Here is an 18700-nt window from a genome sequence, read left to right as displayed (position 1 = left end):
GGAATGGTCTGGACAGCTCTGCTGGCCTTTGTGACTTTATTACCACAGGGAGGGACACAAAGCATGAACATATTTACCCTCTCAATCTATCCAGAGAGAGTGGAAGGATACCATGACCCCAAAACAGCAGGAAGTCACCCTCCCTTGTGCTAGCCCTGCCTCAAGGCTTTCAGAGAACAGACAGGGTCCCTCTGAATGGCAGCACCACCACCTGGTCACCAGTCACTGCTCCCAGTTTGGCATCACCACACACATGCCGAGTGCAACTGAACCATCAGCCAGGGCAGTGACCAACATTCCTGACAGATCTGGCCCTGATGTCAAACCTCTGGGTACTTCACTAATGACTTGCCTTCAGCTGCCCTTCTGTGCACCTCAGAATGCTTTCCAATTCACCCCCAGGTCCTTCACCCGGTGACAGTGCCCACCTGCAGCAACACGAACACATCCCTGCCCAGCCTGAGCCAGAGGCCCAGGCCCTCCCTGCACAGCTCCACCACAGCTCCACTGTGCTTTGGGGGCAAGGCAGCTCACCTGTGGTCAAGGCCTCTGCTGTCCAGGGATAGGAGCTGCCACGACTGCTGGACTCTGCAGCACAGCAGCACCAGCCCTGAGTGCACATGGGCTGGTCACAGCAGCATCCCAGCCCCTGCCCTGCTCTGCCTGCTCCCACAGCTCTGCCCAGTCTAGCACAGTCTAGGTCACACTGGCACACAGGCCTGGCCTAAGCAAGAGTTACACAGGTGCTTCACTCTCCCAGCCAGGGGTTAACTGGAACAAAAACTCCAATCTCCTTAGATCAAGTGCTGACAAAGCTCTGAGTAACCTGCTGTAAGCCCAGTTGTCCTACAAGCTATCCCTTCCTGCCAACAGCCAGCACTCTGGGTCATCAGAGGGGTTGCAGAAGTCCTTTGACAATCCTAGAAGTTACCAAAACATTTAGAAGCAGAGTTCAGGTACTGCTGCAGGAGCTGTTGCTTCTGGTCGTGCTCTGAACCCTCTGAAAGAACCCAAGTAGCCTTTAGGACTGTGAAGAGGGGGAAGGGTCTAGGGGGGAAGGGTGTGAGGAGCAGCTGAGGGCACTTGGCTGGGTCAGCTGGAGCAGAGGAGACTGAGGGGAGACTCCTCGTGGGCTGCAGCTCCTCCCGAGGGCAGGTGGAGGGGCAGGCGCTGAGCTCTGCTCTGGGACCAGGGACAGGAGCCAGGGAAGGGCTGGAGCTGTGCCAGGGGGGCTGGGATGGATCTCAGGGAAAGGTTCTTCCCCCAGAGGGTGGTGGGCACTGCCCAGGCTCCCCAGGGCAGTGGGTACAGCCCCAAGGCTGCCAGAGCTCCAGGAGGGTTTGGACAATGCTCTGAGGGACAGGGGGGGATTGTTGGGGTGTGCTGGGCAGGGCCAGGAGTTGGGCTGGATGATCCCTGTGGGTCCCTTCCAATTCAGGAGATTCCACGATGCTATGATTTAGATTAACTGTATTCCTGTACCCTTGCTGAACTCAGTTACTACCTCTAAGGCAGTTTATATGGCCACCCTTATGAGAAAGGAAATTAAGTGGAGCTGGCAAAGCTGGAAGGGTGTTCACGTTTTCAGTATTTGGGCAATTTGTCTGCAAACCATTTGCACTTCTCATTAAGTTAACCACTGCCACAAGGCATTCTTGAATGCACATTTAAAGAAATCACATACCACCAAATGTGATTAAAGAGCTGGAAAAAAATCCAAGGGTAATGATGCATTCCAATTCCACAGTTAACAGCAAAACTGCATAAGCAATTTCATGGGTGTTGTCAATGCAAAAGAAAACTATTTCAACCAAAGAGAATACTTAGATCCTTTCCACAAACAATAACACTTCAGAATTCTGTTTCTACACTGAGTCTGCATTTCTGAAAGGAGAGTTGCTCTGTCATGTGAATTGGAGCTCCTCGCTGCCCTGCAGCACCCGACAGCAAGGCAATAAAATCCTCCTCCCCTTTCTACTTTATAGGCTTACAAGCACAGGGACATTCATTTGCTTTCTTTGACTCCTGAGAACCAGTCTTCCAGAGAATGCATCACGAAAAGAAACACCCAGGGAAAAGGTGAAGCTGCATATCCATTCCTGAGGAACTGCAGCTACCTGGAAGTGACTTCTTTCAGGTCCTGTAAGCAAAAAGCCCCCGGCACTCCTGCAGCGAGTGAGCACCATGACAGCATTGTCTGAGATGGACCCCGGTTTCTGCACACAACCTTAACAAGTCACCCCAAACTGTCCTTCCTGTTCCACATCTTTCAGCAGCAGTGAAGCCATCCCTTTGTCCCTGGCACTGCTGATGGTGGAGTTTGGGCTCGGTGAGCTCCATCAGAGCTCAGTGACAGAAGCAAGCACAGGCAGAGCAGAGTGCCCACGTCTCCTCCAGCCTCTGCACAGAGGGGGCCGTGCTGGGGGAGCTGACAGGTACAGATAGAGCCTCCAGCACAGTCTGAAGGATCATATCCTACACTTCCTAGAGCAGAAGTCATGAGGATTTGTCACGAGTGTCACAGGGATAACATTCCCTGCTCAGGCTGTACAGAATGTGGGAGGGAGGGAGCAGGAACCCTCAGAAGTTGGATGCCTCCCTAACAAAACCAACTGCCATCAGCAGGAACCCTCACACAGAGAGTTGTGCACAGGAAACCTGTCACTACGGACTCAGAGCAGGGCTATGGGTGTCAGGAGCAACAAACAGACCCCACATGGGGTCTGAGACCATCAACACGTGGGGAAAAGGTTCACAGAATCCTAGAATAGAATCCTAGAATATCCTGAGTTGGCAGGGACCCACAGGGATCATCCAGTCCAACTCCTGGCCCTGCCCAGGACACCCCAACAATCCCCCCCTGTCCCTCAGAGCGTTGTCCAAATGCTCCTGGAGCTCTGGCAGCCTTGGGGCTGTGCCCACTGCCCTGGGGAGCCTGGGCAGTGCCCACCACCCTCTGGGGGAAGAACCTTTCCCTGAGATCCATCCCAGCCCCCCTGGCACAGCCTCGTGCTGGTTTTGCTGAACTCTCTTCACTGCACTCCGAGGACAGTGACACAGAGCATCACAAGTGGGAGCCATCCCACAGCTCACATCATGCCAATAAGCAGCAACATTATTTTTAATATCAGCCTAGGATGACTTCACACATGAGCTTGGCAACTTTTTATTTTTGAATAATTCCACCAAGAGCAAGAGTTTAACCCAAGCTTTTCAGAAGTTTAGGACAGTCAGGTTTGAAAATACCAGCACTTTATCAGGGTGAGGGGAAGACAGAGAAAGTCAAACACTCATGACAGAATAAGTTTCAGCTTCAGCATTTGGTCCAGAAGGACTAACGAGGTACGGCTGGTGCTCGATTAAGATCTGACAGAAAGAATAATATCCAGTGAATTCTGTAGCTCCCTTATGAAAATCCTGGATGTCCAAGCCATGCTCCCCATCAATACAACTGCAGTGAGCAGCAGAGCAACAATCTGCCACTGATCCCAAGTACTGATTCACTCATCACAAGTCAAGGAAAGCCACGTCTGGAAGTGCTGAGGAATGCAATACTCCAGCTGGGAATGCAGAGCCCAGCCCTCTACACCTCCAGTCTGACCAGGAAGAGCTGGAGGAGCCCTGCATGCTGCTAACACTCTGCACAAGCTTCTCTGGACAGTTACTGGGAAAAAAACAAAACAAAACAAAACAAAAAAAAAAACCACAACAGAAGTTGTCACATCTCAAACAACAACCTGAACTCAGTCGCACTTTCACCACCAGTGACAAGCCATGTGTGCACAAAGCTAAAAACTCCTACTAGGAATGGGAACTGACATCATGGTTTGCTGTGTCCCCAAAGCCCACCAAAAATGAGATAAAGGATGAGCAGTCTGGTGGCTTCAAGGAGTTTCTCTACATTTTATAACACATGGAACACAGATTGTTCAATACTGTGCTGCATTTGAAGCAAAACCCATTAACATATATAATGATCATAATGTCCTTTGCTCAAACAAACCCAAATTTTGGCTTCCAAATCAATTCTTGAATCCAGTAATCAGTCTCCAGAAAGCTCAGGCCAGTTCAATAAGTCATTAAAAACTGCATGCCAGGCAGAAGGCATTTTCTGCCTCACATGCTTCATTAACAGACGATGAATTGAGAAAAAAATTACATATCAGTGAATGTTTTACGAAAAGTAAGCATTATCAACCAACCATTGACTTTAACTCTGCACACACAGACAATAAAGGGAACTCCAAAGACAAAACACTTGATTATTACAACTTCATGGAGGCATCAAAGCTGTGACTTGATTGAAAAGAACTTAACTGATCCAAAAAGTCCAATTCCAAGGAAAGCCAAGGTTATCTCCCTCCTGCCCAGGCCACCGTACCCCACTATGCCTCACATGCCAACACTGCGACTTATCTGACCAGAAACCAAGGTCAGGGAGCTGAACAGGTTTTCCTGCAGCTCCTGTTTCCTGCTGTCTGTCACGGGGCCAGAGAAATGCAAGGGGAGGCACAAGGAAAGCAGGATTCTGCCACAGGACTGTTCTGCTCAGGGGCAGCCACACACAGAGTTTGAGAACGGAGACGTTCAATGCAAACATGAAGGGGCAGAAAGAAAAGCAAGAGGAAGAAAAAGGGTTTAGAAGGTTCCTGAAGAAGCCAATTCTTAGGTACTGATATTCCAGAACCACCAGTGAGCATGGAGAGGACTGGGAACTGCTCCTAACAGTGTTGCAAGTGAATGAAAAATTAGGAAGCAACAAAATTCAGTGGTGTGATCACTGCAGAATCCAACACCTGCAACCACTTACAAGAAAAGCCAGTGCTCTGCCCCCAGGCACCCAAGGACTCCATGCAACACTACCAGCACTTTTACATTTGATTCTTCAGGTTAAGAACATCCTGAAGCACAGAAGTGTCTATTTTGGACTTTAAACTACCCAGCACTGTCAAGCTCCAAGTTAAAGTTAACCAGAGTTTACCAGTGCTTGAGGCTCCAGGGAACAGTGTGCAGTCAGTCTCAGTTCAGGCAATGAGGAGTCTCTTGCTTCCCACAGAAAAAATCCTCCCCTCCCACGCAGGTGATTTTGTGCTTATCTGACAGTCTAAGGTGTGGGTCAGCTATGACTTGTTATCATTAAACAAGGGGTCTTATTCCATGCAAATCCAGCCTTCAGAGTAAGCCTCAACTTCTGAGCACCTCAAAAAGTGTACAACATCACCTGGGCTGAAGACTCAGCTGCCAAAAAATTGAAAGAAATCAGTCTTTATGTAACTATTTGATCGTGACTGAACGCACACATCCCATAGGTCCACATTTAGACAGACAGGCATCACGTGAAACTTCAGCTGAAAGGTGTCAGGAACACCAGAGACCTGGAAATAGGAGAGGCTACTCTGAAAGGAAACCCTGAAGTCTTTAATGACTCAGTTCTCGTGTCTGTTCTCAAGCACATAAAACAAAGCACTACAGATACAAGAGTACAAAGAACTCTCATGCATTCCATGAGCTCTCCTGCAGCTTTCCCAGCCAGTGGAGCAGTCTCAGGCCTGTTCCCTTATGGATTAGATAACGATCAGTATTGCTGGAGTCTGAAATACAAGACTGAGCATGTGCAGCAGGGAATTCCACAGGCATTCAGCTGCAGGCTGGGAACAAATACATGCACAGCAAGTTAACAGCACACATACTTCCCCCCCTCCCCAGAAACAACCATGGTCTCTCACAAAATCCAAGATACTGCGAATTCTGAACAAGAATAACCAAAAACCTGTAAATGAAGTATTTTAACAGCACAAGGACTAAAACCTCTTCACAGAGCAGCTAAAAGCTCCTGCAACTAAACAGATACGGCTCATGGAACCAGCTGCTCTGTCAGCACTTGTTTGGCTTCAAGGAAACATTAAGTTTCACAAATCTGAACAACTCATTCCTCTCATATTTTAAAGCTACTACTACCAATCCTATTTAAAGGAAGTTATAAGTTAAATTCCTCAAGAGCGATAAGGCCCTTTCAGACACTCGCCACACCTTTATTTTACTGATCAAAATCAGAGCAAAACATCTGTTTGTATTTTCAGAGTTCTGGTAGAGGCAAAACCGCTCAGACTGTAGGAAGAGTAAATCAGCTGGTGACTAAAATCCAAGCTAGCTTTAGATACGCCTATTGATGTTCAAATCTGGGAACTGCACTTCTTGGAATTCTTAGCCATCTGCACAACAGTCATTAGTTTAACCTTGAACATGCTATCCTCCCAATACCCACTATCTAGTCCTGGCATTGCTGGAGTCCCAGGCACGGTTGTCAACAGTTTGACTGCACACACACAAATATTTAATATTTCTACAGGAAGCTGCATTAAATCAAGTATTTGCTTGAGCAGGCTACCCCAAAGCAACAGTTTCTGATCTCCTGGATCTCACCTGCGACTTTGTCCCGGATAAGTTTTGCAGATTCCACTTCGCCGATGCTGCTGAACAGACTCCGTAACTCATCCTGCGTCATGTTCTGAGGGAGGTAGTTCACAATTAGGTTTGTCCTACCAATATCATCCCTGCAATCTTCAGCCATGTGATCTTCATAACCATTAGACATTTTATAATGTATCTGCAGAGAAAAAAAAAAACTCCAGTGAGTTCTAGATCTTCACATTTCAATAAGCCAAACTTCCTCCACCTGAAATAAGCCCGAATGCTTATTTTAAAAACTGAGAACAAGCCACTGCTTCAGCAGCGCATTTCTTCCACTCACAAAACATGATTTGCTGAAAATTTCAGAACAATTCATTCTTTCAAACTCACAAGCAGGGCATTTTACACAACTATGTACCATTAAAGAGCTCGTCAAGATATTTTTTTTTCCAGTAACAAAAAGCATCAGGACAGATTTTGCAGACATTCCTGTAAACCAAACTATTCCCAACAGCTGAGGTAAAAACCACAAACTGCTCATGGCCTGACAGAATCGAAGATTTTAAAGCTTTGAAATACTACTTTGAAATAGTCAAAATCAGGATATCTAAACCCTGTTCCTGCAAAAGGATCTGCAGATCAGATCTGAAGGATGAGCCCTTCCACAAACTGTACCACTACTGACAACCAGAAGCTGAACAATGGAAGAGGTCAGGAACAGCAAGCAGAAATCCTCAGCCTACAAAGGGAACACTCCTGCAGGAAGGGACTTCAGGCCCTTCAGCAGCAGCTGCTCTTAAGTCATGTCTGACATTTATTTCGTGCTCTCTTCTTGCCGAGGTCAGTTTTAACTGGCAATACCTGAGCACATCATTATAGAACAAAGCACAAGAAAACTTATGTTAATTTAAGATTTAACACAGTGCAGATTGACCTGAATCTTTACTTTTTTAATACGTGTTAAAGCATTAAGAGCTGATAGCTTTGAGCAGGAGAGGTCTTGCTCCTCCTCGCCCACAGATCAGGTCCTACCCCCCATTTCTGTGTTTGAAGTGTCAGTTCAAGCCTGCCCCAGCACCCTGAGCCCACAGGATAACTAATCTGTACCGTGAAAGCAATGGAAAACCACACAGGAGGGAAGCCCTTTCTGTTGTGTCAGCAGTTTTAATCTGCTTCCCTTGCAGCAAGATAAGCACCAGTTAATGCCAGAGGACAGGAGAGTACAGCAAAGCTGCAATCAGGGGAAGAGATGCCCCCCATCCAATGGTATTGAAGTTGCCAGGCTGTCTCAGTTGTGCTGTGAAATGCTGTCATTAAATGCACTTTCCCTCCCAGCTCTGTCAGGACTGGCTGAGCACAATCTCCGAGAAGTTTCCTGTTCCCCTCAAACAACACTCAAGGAGCTGAACCCTCTCTGCTCACTGTGTCCTGAGCTACATAACCACATAACACACATTTCTAAAATTATCTTAATGGAAGGCAACTTTGCTTGCCTTTGTCCTCTATAAAATTCAAGCCCTACTAGCACAGGACAGCAATATGTTGATGAGTCTGGAAGTTGTATGATACAATTAGGATATTTAGGAAGCAAAGAAGAAACGTTGAGATTTTTCCATCTTTACGAGACAAAAGTTCAAATTTCCTTCACTGTAACCTAGTTTACCCAGCATATAATAAAAATCCTCCTGTTGCCAAGATTAAGAAATTGCTATATATTTCCAAACCCAGAAACTTAAAAGAAAAGAGTTTGGGGGGTTTTTTAAACCCCCACGGTGTATCTGCTGCCTGAAAAGGAAGCACCACAGTCACAAACCAAGCACAGAAACCGTCCCAGCACACTATGAGGGCAAGTTACCAGACTTTTATCTGGCATTGAGCAGAACTGACAGGAGTTGGGCAGGGGCTGTCGACTTTCCATCATCGTCCCACAGCCTCCAGCCTAACTGCCTGCAATGCCCGCTGTCTGCACCTCCCGGGACACACACGGCATGCCAGGGGCACCGCTGATGCAGAGGCATTAGAAGTGGGAAGGAAACTTCCACCTGCTTTGCTTCAGACATTTTGAAAAAATTATAGGAAGTCCTTGCATACAGGCCTGGGACACGTTCCCTGGGGATGGCAGGAACAAAGCATGTGGCAGTGGTAAAGGCACAGTGAAGAGGAACAGGAGCAGAGCATGGAGAGAGAAGATGCTTCTTTCTTCCTAAACTTTCACCAGGCACTTACACAATCTGTTACAAGACTAACAGTGTCCAACCATCCTGGAAGTTAACAGGAAACCACTTCTTCCATGGTGGGGTGTTAAGGAAAACTCCTCCACCTGACCAGCCCGATGCCACTCTGGGGGCCCCCTGGCACCACCCCAGGCTGTCACTGTTGGGACCAAAGCCCCCTCACAGCAGCGGCTCCAGTGACCCAACAGGAGCCCTCTGTGACCCCCCACAGCCCTCCAGTCAGACCAGTTCCCCTCACCAGCCCAGCCTCTGCTTTCCCAGAGCACAGTGCCAGGCTCTGGGTCCTTTGTTCTGCAGGGACAGTGCCCCTGGGGAGGGACCCCACCCAAAGGCACCCCTGGGGGGGCTGTTGTGTAATTTGGGTCTCCTCAATGTGTCAGGGGAGGCTTAGGCTGGATATTAGGAAAGGGTTCTGGAACAGGCTCTCCAGGGAGGTGCTCACAGCCACACCAGGCACACCCTGCAGCTCCCAGTGCCACTGCCCACCTGCATCAGGTGTGTTCATCAACAGGGGAACAGCTCTCAGGCCAGCAAAAATAAAAACAGCCCCTGAAGAACTGCAACCTTTGAATACTGAACAGAATTCCAAAAAGAGGGTATAAAATGGGAAGGATGCCTGTAACAAGACTGGTACTTTGCAGCCTTTCCAAAACAGACCTTCAATTCTATGTCCCAAACCCCCAAAACTTTAAGACTACATTCAAGTTGCACTGCAGTTCCTAAAATTCCAATTTTTTTTTAAATAACCAAGCCTTGCAGAAGCTTCTTTGAAAAGGCAGAGCCACTATCTTCAGTGGGTAAGACACCCTGGAACTTATGATGCCAAGGGAGCAATCAAAAGGAACCACATGTGCTGTGCCTGAATCTCCCCTTCACTGTGCAGGTGCCCAAAACCCCACAGCCCAACACTTCACCACCTCTGCCAAACCCTGCCCAGGCACCCACAGCCAGGCTGGCACTTCCAGGACTGGACTGAAACGTTCTCCATGGTACCATTTTCAGAAGTGTTGCTCTGACCATGACAATCATCCCCTCACAAGAGCACACTAGATCCCTGAAGGTTTAATGGTTCTGGCAACGGATCCATAAAAGTCTTTTCCAAATGATACTCTATCTTCATATAGAATTCCAGGAATCAGAGCTATAAAGGTTTTCACTGCAAGATGTTTGCTATGAAGGAAGACCTGTATGGATTTGAGAAGATAATGTGAAACAGGAACACTGGGAAGGAGAACAGTCTTTGATACCAGGCAAAAGGTTCTGTCCACCTTCACCTTGCCCACAGGACTGCAAAAGCACAGACCCCTACTGGGATCACAAACTTGAATGTGGATACCTTAACAGATGCTCATAGAACCCCAGAATGGTTTGGGTGGGAAAGGACCCTAAAGCTCATCCCGTTCCACCCTCTGTCATTGGCAGGGACACCATTCCCTGTGTCCTGTCCCTCCATCCCTTGTCCCAGGTCCCTCTCCAGCTCTCCTGGAGCCCCTTTAGGCCCTGCAAGGGGCTCTCAGGTCTCCCTGGAGCCTTCTCTTCTCCAGGTGAACCCCCCCAGCTCTCCCAGCCTGGCTCCAGAGCAGAGGGGCTCCAGCCCTGGGAGCATCTCCATGGCCTCCTCTGGACTCTCTCCAGCAGCTCCACGTCTTTCTTGTGTTGGGAGCCCCAGAGCTGGACACAGTGCTGTGATGGCTGATGATTGTGAGCATTTCAGCTACTGCAGAACTCAAGATGGGAAATTGTGACACCTTCACTGGAGCGCTGGGAATGGGCCACAGTGATCACGGTCCTTGAACCACAGCAGACCCGAGGCTGCTGACACAGTTACTGACCCAAGACCAGCCCTTCTCTGCACTGAAGTGCCAGGCAGCATCACCCAGGACAGGCTGTGCAGGAAGGGCTTCAGGAGACACTGTCCCTGAACTGGTGAAATCTCCTTGTTGGGGTTGTTAGTGGTGAATGAACACGGACCCTGAGAGTCCTGCCCGTGAGCTGCTTTATGAACCCAGACTTCGGTCTCATGGGTCTATTCTCCAGCTCTGCTTTGTGTATCTGAGAATCTCCACGGGGTGCTTCAAGTAGAATCTCAGGGCTATACAAAGAGCCCTCCTCCTGTTTCTCCAGCATACAGATATTTGTTGACGTGCCTCCCCCGGCAGTCATGGCTGACTCAGAGGCAAACAACAGATTTGGTTATCTTAAGACACTGCTCTGGCTCTCAGTCCTGAAGCTGTTGAGCACTTTCTTGGAGACCACACCTGAAACAGAACAAAATGGGACACTACAACATCCAGGCAAGTGCCAAACCAACCCACAGAACTGCAGAGGACAGGTGCAGAGCTGCTGAGATGTCCAGGTTTGAACACATGCCAAAACCAATGCCACACACACAGAAGGGCCTGAAGGGCCTCCAGAGCCTCCACAAGTTTAAATTGTTTCAGGAAAAGTTTTCAAGAATGATCCAACACAGCACTGTCATGCAAAAACTTGCTTTGCAGCCAGCTGTCAGGACAGGATTGAGAATCAAGAGTTTAATCGAGACAGAGAAGGGACAAACACTGGGGGGGAAGAAACCCTTCTCTGAAATCACTGTAAGGAACAGAATTGCTTTCACCTGAGAAGCTGCATCAGCAGGGAACCTGCCCCATGACCTACGTGCCTCCCAAGAAAAAAGAAGTTTCCTAGTGCTCCACAGCCAGAACTCATCTGTCCCTGTTTCTTAACCCACATGTCTCTGCTTTACATGTCACAGATCCTTTCCCCACAATCTCCAAGAAAACCCCTTTTATTCTCTACACAGACTGCTTGCATATCCCCAGCTGTGCACACAGCACAGGCCTCTCCAACACCCAGACACACCACAGGGCAGTGACAGTGCAGGGCAGGCCCTGCTGCTGTTTGATTCACGCTGCATTCATGCAACATTCCTTCAAAATTCCTTCAAATCTTGACCAAACGCCAAAAGCCAAGTGGGGGGAGGGGGAAATCACAAAATCCAGACTGCCTCTTTAATTCAGGAACAACATTTATACACTGCATGAAGTTGAACACAGGAGGTCATTCCAGCATGTACAGGTCACACACTTCAAAGCTTCCCCTCAGATCTGGGCAACGTGTTTAGATCTTTCAGAATATTTCCCTGCACACTGGTGAGGGTAAGGATAAGGTTAAAGTTCTTCTTATGAATAAAACTAAATTAGGTATGAAGTAGCGTGCCCATGTTTGGAAGCTCACCTTTCCTTGCTCAGGCTGAGTGGCAGCTCTGTGTTTCAGGAGGATGAATCCTATGTTCCACTGAAAAAGCCATCTTCCTGAACTGCGAACATGGGGCTTTGGTACACATAGAATCTTAAAGTGAGGTGTCACACATTCCTGTCCACAAACTACTGCTACCCCATTCCTCTTTTTACTGTCCCCCAGCCATCGATCAGGTCAGTATTCTCTGACTCATCTGGATTCCTCTGCCCTGAAACCACAATATTTTAAATCAGCAAACGGGAAAACTTTAAATTCAATATTCAATTTGATTCAGTTGGCAGTTTTACTCTCCCAACTCCCTACACAAGAACGAACCCAACTCAGTACTGACCTGTGCTAATGAAGGGTACTTTAAAAAAAAAAGTCTATCTTTAGACAGGAAGATCCTTTTACCCTGAAACTCTGAGTGTTAAGCCACAGAACCTGCACATACATGATCCTTCCACACTAATCTGTCAGTTCTGTTTGTAAATCAAACCCTCTGTTTGCCAGCCATCCGGCTTTTCCAGAGGTAACAGATCTTTGACTCTTTCTCCCTTTGCAAACCTGGAATGAGGACACTACACTTGTTCTCCTTAGCTCGATTAAACCTAAGATTACAACAATTTTTTCAATACAAATAACTCTGTACCAGAAGTGGTCATTCCTAAAATCTGCATTTTCAAACTTTACTTCCATATGCTAAATCAGTGATTTCCAGTACACCACATTTTAAGTTCTTTTTATGTTGCTGTTTTATAAACATTGGGCATAAACTTAGTCTTAAGTGTCTTTTTAGTCTGACAAATCTCAACTGTCATAATTTTAATGTTTCAGCACTTTTACATATTTTTTAGCACTCAGATTTGTCTAGAAAGGTTTTAAATGTTTTCCTTAGTTATTTCTATCCATGTCCACAAAACAACACCATCAAGGTGTTTTTGTCAATGCTCACATTGCCATTCAGAGATAGAAGTGTTTGAGGCCAAAAAATAAGCTGCATTCTTCAGAGGAATGACCTCATTTCACCAGTCTGATGAACTATACCCAATTCCTAGGAACAAAATTAATCATCGTTAGGATGCTGTCAGAAATCAGATACAGGCTGGCCATAATTACCACCCACTGCTGGTCCAACACAGGGGGGGATCAGGGCCCCCAACGGCCTCTCAGCTCCATCCAGACAAACAAGGGCAACCAGATCCAGCTAAGACACTGAATATCTGCAGCCAGATCTGAGATTTCCCCAACATTCCCAGGTTAACAGTCAGGCCTGACAGAGAAAGGAGGCTACAAAGCTGCTCAGAGCTTCACATCAACACCTTCCAGGCAGCACAACCCCCTTCTCAGCACAAGACATGGAGCTGCTGGAGTGAGTCCCGAGGAGGCCACGGAGATGCTCCAAGGCTGGAGCCCCTCTGCTCTGGAGCCAGGCTGGGAGAGCTGGGGAGGTTCACCTGGAGCAGACCTCCTCTGGGGTGACCTCATTACAGCCTCCCAATACCTTACAAGGGCATAAAAAAAGGAGGGAGAGGGGCTTTTTATATGGGTAGATAGTGAAAGGGGGAATGGCTTCCCACTGCCAGAGGGCAGGGTGAGATGGGAAATTGGGAAGGAATTCCTGCCTGTGAGGGTGGGCAGGCCCTGGCACAGGTTGCCCAGAGCAGCTGTGGCTGCCCCTGGATCCCTGGAAGTGTCCAAGGCCAGGCTGGACAGGGCTTGGAGCCACCTGGGCTAGTGGAAGGTGTCTCTGCCCATGGCAGGGGGAGGGAATGGATGGGCTTTAAGGTCCCTTCCAACCCAAACCATTCTGGGATTCCACAGTTCTTGTCCCTGGGTCAAAGATGCTGCCAGTTAGCACCACAGAGTTCTTTAGCAGGGAAGAGACAGCTGGACAATGTCAGGCAACCAGGACTATCTCATCTTCTGCACTGGTATTTAAAAAGGACAGGTTTATGAAAAACAGATTTTTATTGTCTCTCTTTGTCTAAACAGCGTGAGATTGCCCAGAAATTGCCTGTGGAAATTTTTTCACCTGCAGAAAAGACATTTTTTGAAGACAAAAATGTGTGCTGTGAGGGAATAACTCCTCTCCTAGGGACAGGGCACTTGCAGGAGGTGAGAAGAAGTGGACATAAGAACTTGCAGATTCCAGACAATTTCTGACAAGAGCTGCCCCACACATTGATCCATCCTTGGATTAGCAGCTGGTACTTTCACTTTGATAACAAGTGAGTAACAGGAGGAAGGGACAACATCCAACTTGTTCACCAGCACAAAAGTAAGAGTAGGATTTCCAGTAGCTGCAAATCCATCTCTGAGGGCCTGATGAGACACCATGACTTGCTGTTGTGCTCCTGCATGGAGACCATGGAAGCAGTGGGAGATGGGAAAACTATACCTTTATACTTACCATGCCACTGCTTCTAATATTAAAAACAAAACAAACAAACAAAACAAAAAAAACCAAAGGCAGCAAACCCACACACATGAAGAATGTCTCTGCCTTCTTAGTACAGCTCATTTCCCACCCTATTCCCTCAGAAAAAAGATTAAAATCTATTTTTGCATACATCACCTACATATAACGAGGTTGTATAATCAAATGGATCATTGAGGCCAGCAGTTTGAAGCTTGCAGGTGCCTGATCACAAAACTGCACATCAAACAGGAGAAGTGCCCTGATCATTTCCAGCATGAGGCAAAATTTATCACCTCTCATTTGCTGTACTCTGTCACTCTCTCTAAATGCTTAAATTGGCAGGACTCTCCTGCAGCTGCCTTCCTGGCTGCTTCTAAAGTACTTGGAAGAGCAGAAAGAACAGCTTCTCTAAAGTTCTTCTTGAAGTCTGCAAACACAGAAAGTTTGAGCTCTCTGTAACTAAAACTCTACCAGCTTCACAGCCTTCACGTGTGGCAGCCAATAACACTGGGCTGCAATCAATTCAGAGGGCTCACAGACCACAGCTCCAGGAAAAAAATAGGCTGGAACAAGAGTTTAAAGAGATGGATTCTGAAAGTAACATTACATGTCTCAGGGTCAAGACAAGGAGGGTTTTTGCCAGAAAAAGAAAAGTGACAGAACATGTAAGAACCAGAGAGAAAATGAAGTGCTTTAATTCAGAGCATAAAGCACATTTCACATTAAGTTTATTTCAGTACCAATGTTCAAAAAATAATATTTATTTGAGTAAGATGCTACATATAACATTCACATTTCCATTCAGGCTGTGCTTACTGCTGCTGTTCCCACAAACGTGGCACTGCACAAGACAACTCCCCGAGGAAAGCAGCGTATCCATGTTCATCTGGTCCTGCAGAACCACAGCAGGGCTATAAACTCACTGTACAATACACCTAACAATCGCTCCAGCTCAAGATGCTCCTGTTCGTATTCCAGTCAAGCCTGGGGAGAGCCCAGTGCAGTCACAGCTGTAACTCCAGACCCCCGAGTGCTCTGAATCATGGAAACCACCAGGAGCATTAGGATCACTGTACACTGAGTTACTCTGCTTCACAACAAAAACCAGGGCACTCACAGTAACACCGCAGGCTGCACAGACTTACTGGATCAGGACTCGACTTTCTTATCCATCACACACACTGACATAACCCACGAGTCAACAGGAACCCAAGAAACCCCATCAACCCTAAGGGCTGGATAAAGCCTATGGAATATGAGCATCGTCCCAGCTGTAATGGGGGATGCACAAGTCAACAACAGAAGACAACTGTTCACACTGCTCTAGAAAGAAAAGTGGTTAAAACAGGAGCACAGGGAAAGAGGAGCTGATGAAGAGGTGAGAGCCGAGCAATATGAGCAGCCACCAGCCACAAGCAGGGAGTAAAAAGAACAGAAATACGGAGCATTTCAAAAACTGATCAAACGTCAACAACAACAGCAATTAATAAACGGAATTAACCTCTGCCGTTCCCCATCTCTTTCCTCTTTTGTTTTCCACAGATGTCTCATTAAGTGGATCACAGGATCCCACCGCAAATCCTCACGCAGCAAACCTGCAGAGGGTGTGGGACACAGCCCCGTGCCCAGCTCCGGCTCAGCTCTCCCGGCAGTGCCGAGCACGGCAGCAGCTCCGGCCCACACGTGTGCTGCGCTGCGGGGACCCCAGCGCCGTCCTGCCGCTCCCACCCCAAATCCAGGCCCAGCGCTCTGCTCCGAGGAAGCACCAAGAGCAGCGGGTGCCCCCTCAGCCGGGCCGGGTTCCCGCACCGCCGAGCGCCCGGCACAGCATCGCGGCCCCGCCGCCAGCACCGACCCCGGCCGGCACCCACCGCGCCGGCACCGACCCTCGGACACCGCCGCTCAGCGAGCCCGTGCCAGTCCCAGACGACGTGGGAGATTTAAAAGCTGTGCCGGCGCAGACACGAGAAAAATAAACACGCAAGGCGAGGCCATTAACCGGACGGAGAAAGGCCCCGAGACACGGCGCGGCCCCGCAGCGCACCGCGGCCCCGCGGCCTTCCCGCCGCCAGCGCGGCGGCCCCGGGCCCCGCTCCCCGCCCGCGCCCCATCCGGGCCCCGCGAGGCCTGCAGGCCCGCGGCACCTGCCGCCCCGGGCCCGCGCTGCCCGCGGCCCTCCCCCGCAGGCCCGGGCCGCCCCGCCAGGCCCAGGCCTCAGCCCGGCCGCCGCCGGCTCCGCCGCCCGCCCCTGCCGGGGTCGGCCCCGCGGGCACTGCCGGGGCGGGGCGGGGCAGGCGCGGCCCCGCGCGCCCTGCGCGGCCTCACCTGCGGCGGCGGCGGCCGGGCCCGGGAGCGGGAGGCGATCGGTCCGCAGCGCACAACGAGCCGCTCCAGCGCCGCGGCCCCGCCCCCGCGCCGCCCGCCGACACCCATTGGCCGCCGCGCTCACGTGCCCCACGCGCCATTGGCCCCGCCGCACGCCCATCAAAGCCGGCCGGGGGCGGGGCCTGCAGCGCGGTGGGGGGGGCGCGGGGAGCGGGGCCGGGCCGGGGCGATGGCGGGGACGGACGGGAGGGCCGTGGGCCCGGGCAATGGGCCCGGGGCAGCTCCGCACGGGCGGCAGCGCAGGCTGGGCATGGCCGGCAGCAGGACCAGAGCGATCCCCCCGTGCCGGCTCGGGGCCTCGGGAAGGGCCGGTGCGCCCCGGCCGCGGGGCCCGTGGGCAGGAGCCCCGAGGAGAACGTGGCTCCGGAGCGCCAGGCCGGGCTCCGGGACAGGGACAGAGTGATGCCCGCTGTCTGAGGCCGGGCTCGGGTGGAAGGTGGAGCGCGGCAGCCCGCCGTGCCCAGCGCTCCCGGTACCCGGAGCCTTCCCGTGCCCGGGGCCAGCGCCAGCCGGAAAAACCCAGGCAGCAACCCACGGGAATGCCGTGACTGGTTCGGAGATTAAATGGTTCCTGTGTAAATGAGGTGCGAGTTATCTGCCAAAAAACTGGTGGCCAGCACTCCCCTGTGCTCTGAGAAATCCTGCAGTGACCTGCAAGGAACCGGCTGCCCAAAAGTTTTCCCTCTTCCATTGTCGCTTTTTGTAGGCAAGGGCATTCCTTTTTCTATCTGCACCTACTCCACTGCACACAAATTATCTGTGAATGTAAAATCTCATTATTCTGCAGGAAACAAATGTCTTTTTGCCGTTACCAGAGTAATGGCTCTGCAATACAGAGCAGCGCTCTTGGTGTGTGACATGAAAGCTTCAGGTCTGTATATCCTATATCAAGTACACAACTGTGTGGGGGAAAAAAAAAAAAAGAATATTGCTGCATTATAATATGTGATGTCCCTTTTCATTCACAGACAACTCATGATTTGAGTTTGACTTAGTTGAGTAACATACCTGAAAATCAAATTTCTCCTTCTCTACCTTCTTTCTCTAGTCTAAAACTGTGAAGTCTCACCTGAAGAGTGGGAACTTGCAACAGAGCAGCAGAACAGGAGTTCCTTGGCATTTCCCTGCACAGGTATGGAAATATTCTGTACCTTGTAATTACACTGAAACGTGTGGGAAATCACACAATGAAAATGCAAATACCTTTTCTCTGCCTATCCTGACATGGCCTCTGGCAAGACCTTGTGTAGTAAATTCCCAGCATGGCTGCAGTGATGGTTTCTGGTTTATCTGCCCAGAAATTTGTTCCAGAACCCCCTTCAAGTGGGCCCATTATACTGGACTGTTTACGGGCTCCTGATCTTCCACACATGATGTCCAGGAACAGCCCAGCCTCTGCCACATCCAAAGGGCACAGTGTGACACAGATCCTGCATCATGAAGAGCCCACTCAGGATATTCATGATTAAGAATCACGTTAGAAACATTGCCATTTTCTGTTCCTCTCTATCATAGCTCTCAGTGCCAGATGGGGAATCCTCACATGAAAACTCCAAGCCTGACAGGTCTGGAAATATCCTTCAAGGCCTCATAAAACATTAAAGACATTTGTGCATCTGTTATTTGCTCATCCTGCCAGCCCCAATATCACAATATTGTCATTCACATCAGTGGCAACTTTTTATTACTGCAAATTTGGTGTTTTCCTTGTATCACCCAGCTTTTAAATAACAATACCATTCTTGGACATCAGATGGGTCTCAGATCTCCAAAACTTGAGGCCATGGGCACAAGACAACATTGCACAGAGCGTTGATGCCTTTATCTTTTAACAGCACACTTGCAACCTCAGAGTTTCATTTCTCATCGTAACACTGTTATTTAAGCTGTGACAACAATTAGAAGGTATTGTCCTATGAAACTGCTTTTAAAGGAATGATCTTGTTTTGCTAACATATATTCACAGTCCGTTATAATGTTTCAGTTCAAAATGAAAACATCAGCCTGAGGA

At 49.2% G+C, this 18700-nt stretch overlaps 1 protein-coding gene across 2 annotated transcripts in view; it reads right to left on the bottom strand.

Moving 5' to 3' along the window:
- The window catches only part of ELAVL1 (ELAV like RNA binding protein 1), a 42509-nt gene extending 25784 nt beyond the window's left edge, over positions 1-16725 (bottom strand). For both annotated transcript variants that reach the window (XM_050321453.1, XM_050321455.1), the window contains exons 1-2: positions 16630-16725; positions 6424-6607 (exon numbers count right to left, since the gene is read on the bottom strand). In XM_050321453.1, coding sequence (XP_050177410.1) covers positions 6424-6595 — 172 coding nt within the window. In that variant the 5' untranslated portion in view covers positions 6596-6607; positions 16630-16725. The remainder of the gene's footprint in view (positions 1-6423; positions 6608-16629) is intronic.
- Between the last annotated feature and the right edge of the window lie 1975 nt (positions 16726-18700).

The sequence above is a fragment of the Myiozetetes cayanensis genome, unplaced genomic scaffold, assembly GCF_022539395.1.
Source record: "Myiozetetes cayanensis isolate MyiCay16 unplaced genomic scaffold, myiCay2020 scf26, whole genome shotgun sequence".
Classification (NCBI taxonomy): Eukaryota; Metazoa; Chordata; class Aves; order Passeriformes; family Tyrannidae; genus Myiozetetes; species Myiozetetes cayanensis.
Note: the sequence above shows the minus strand (reverse complement) of the source record. Positions and strands in the feature narration are given on the sequence as shown.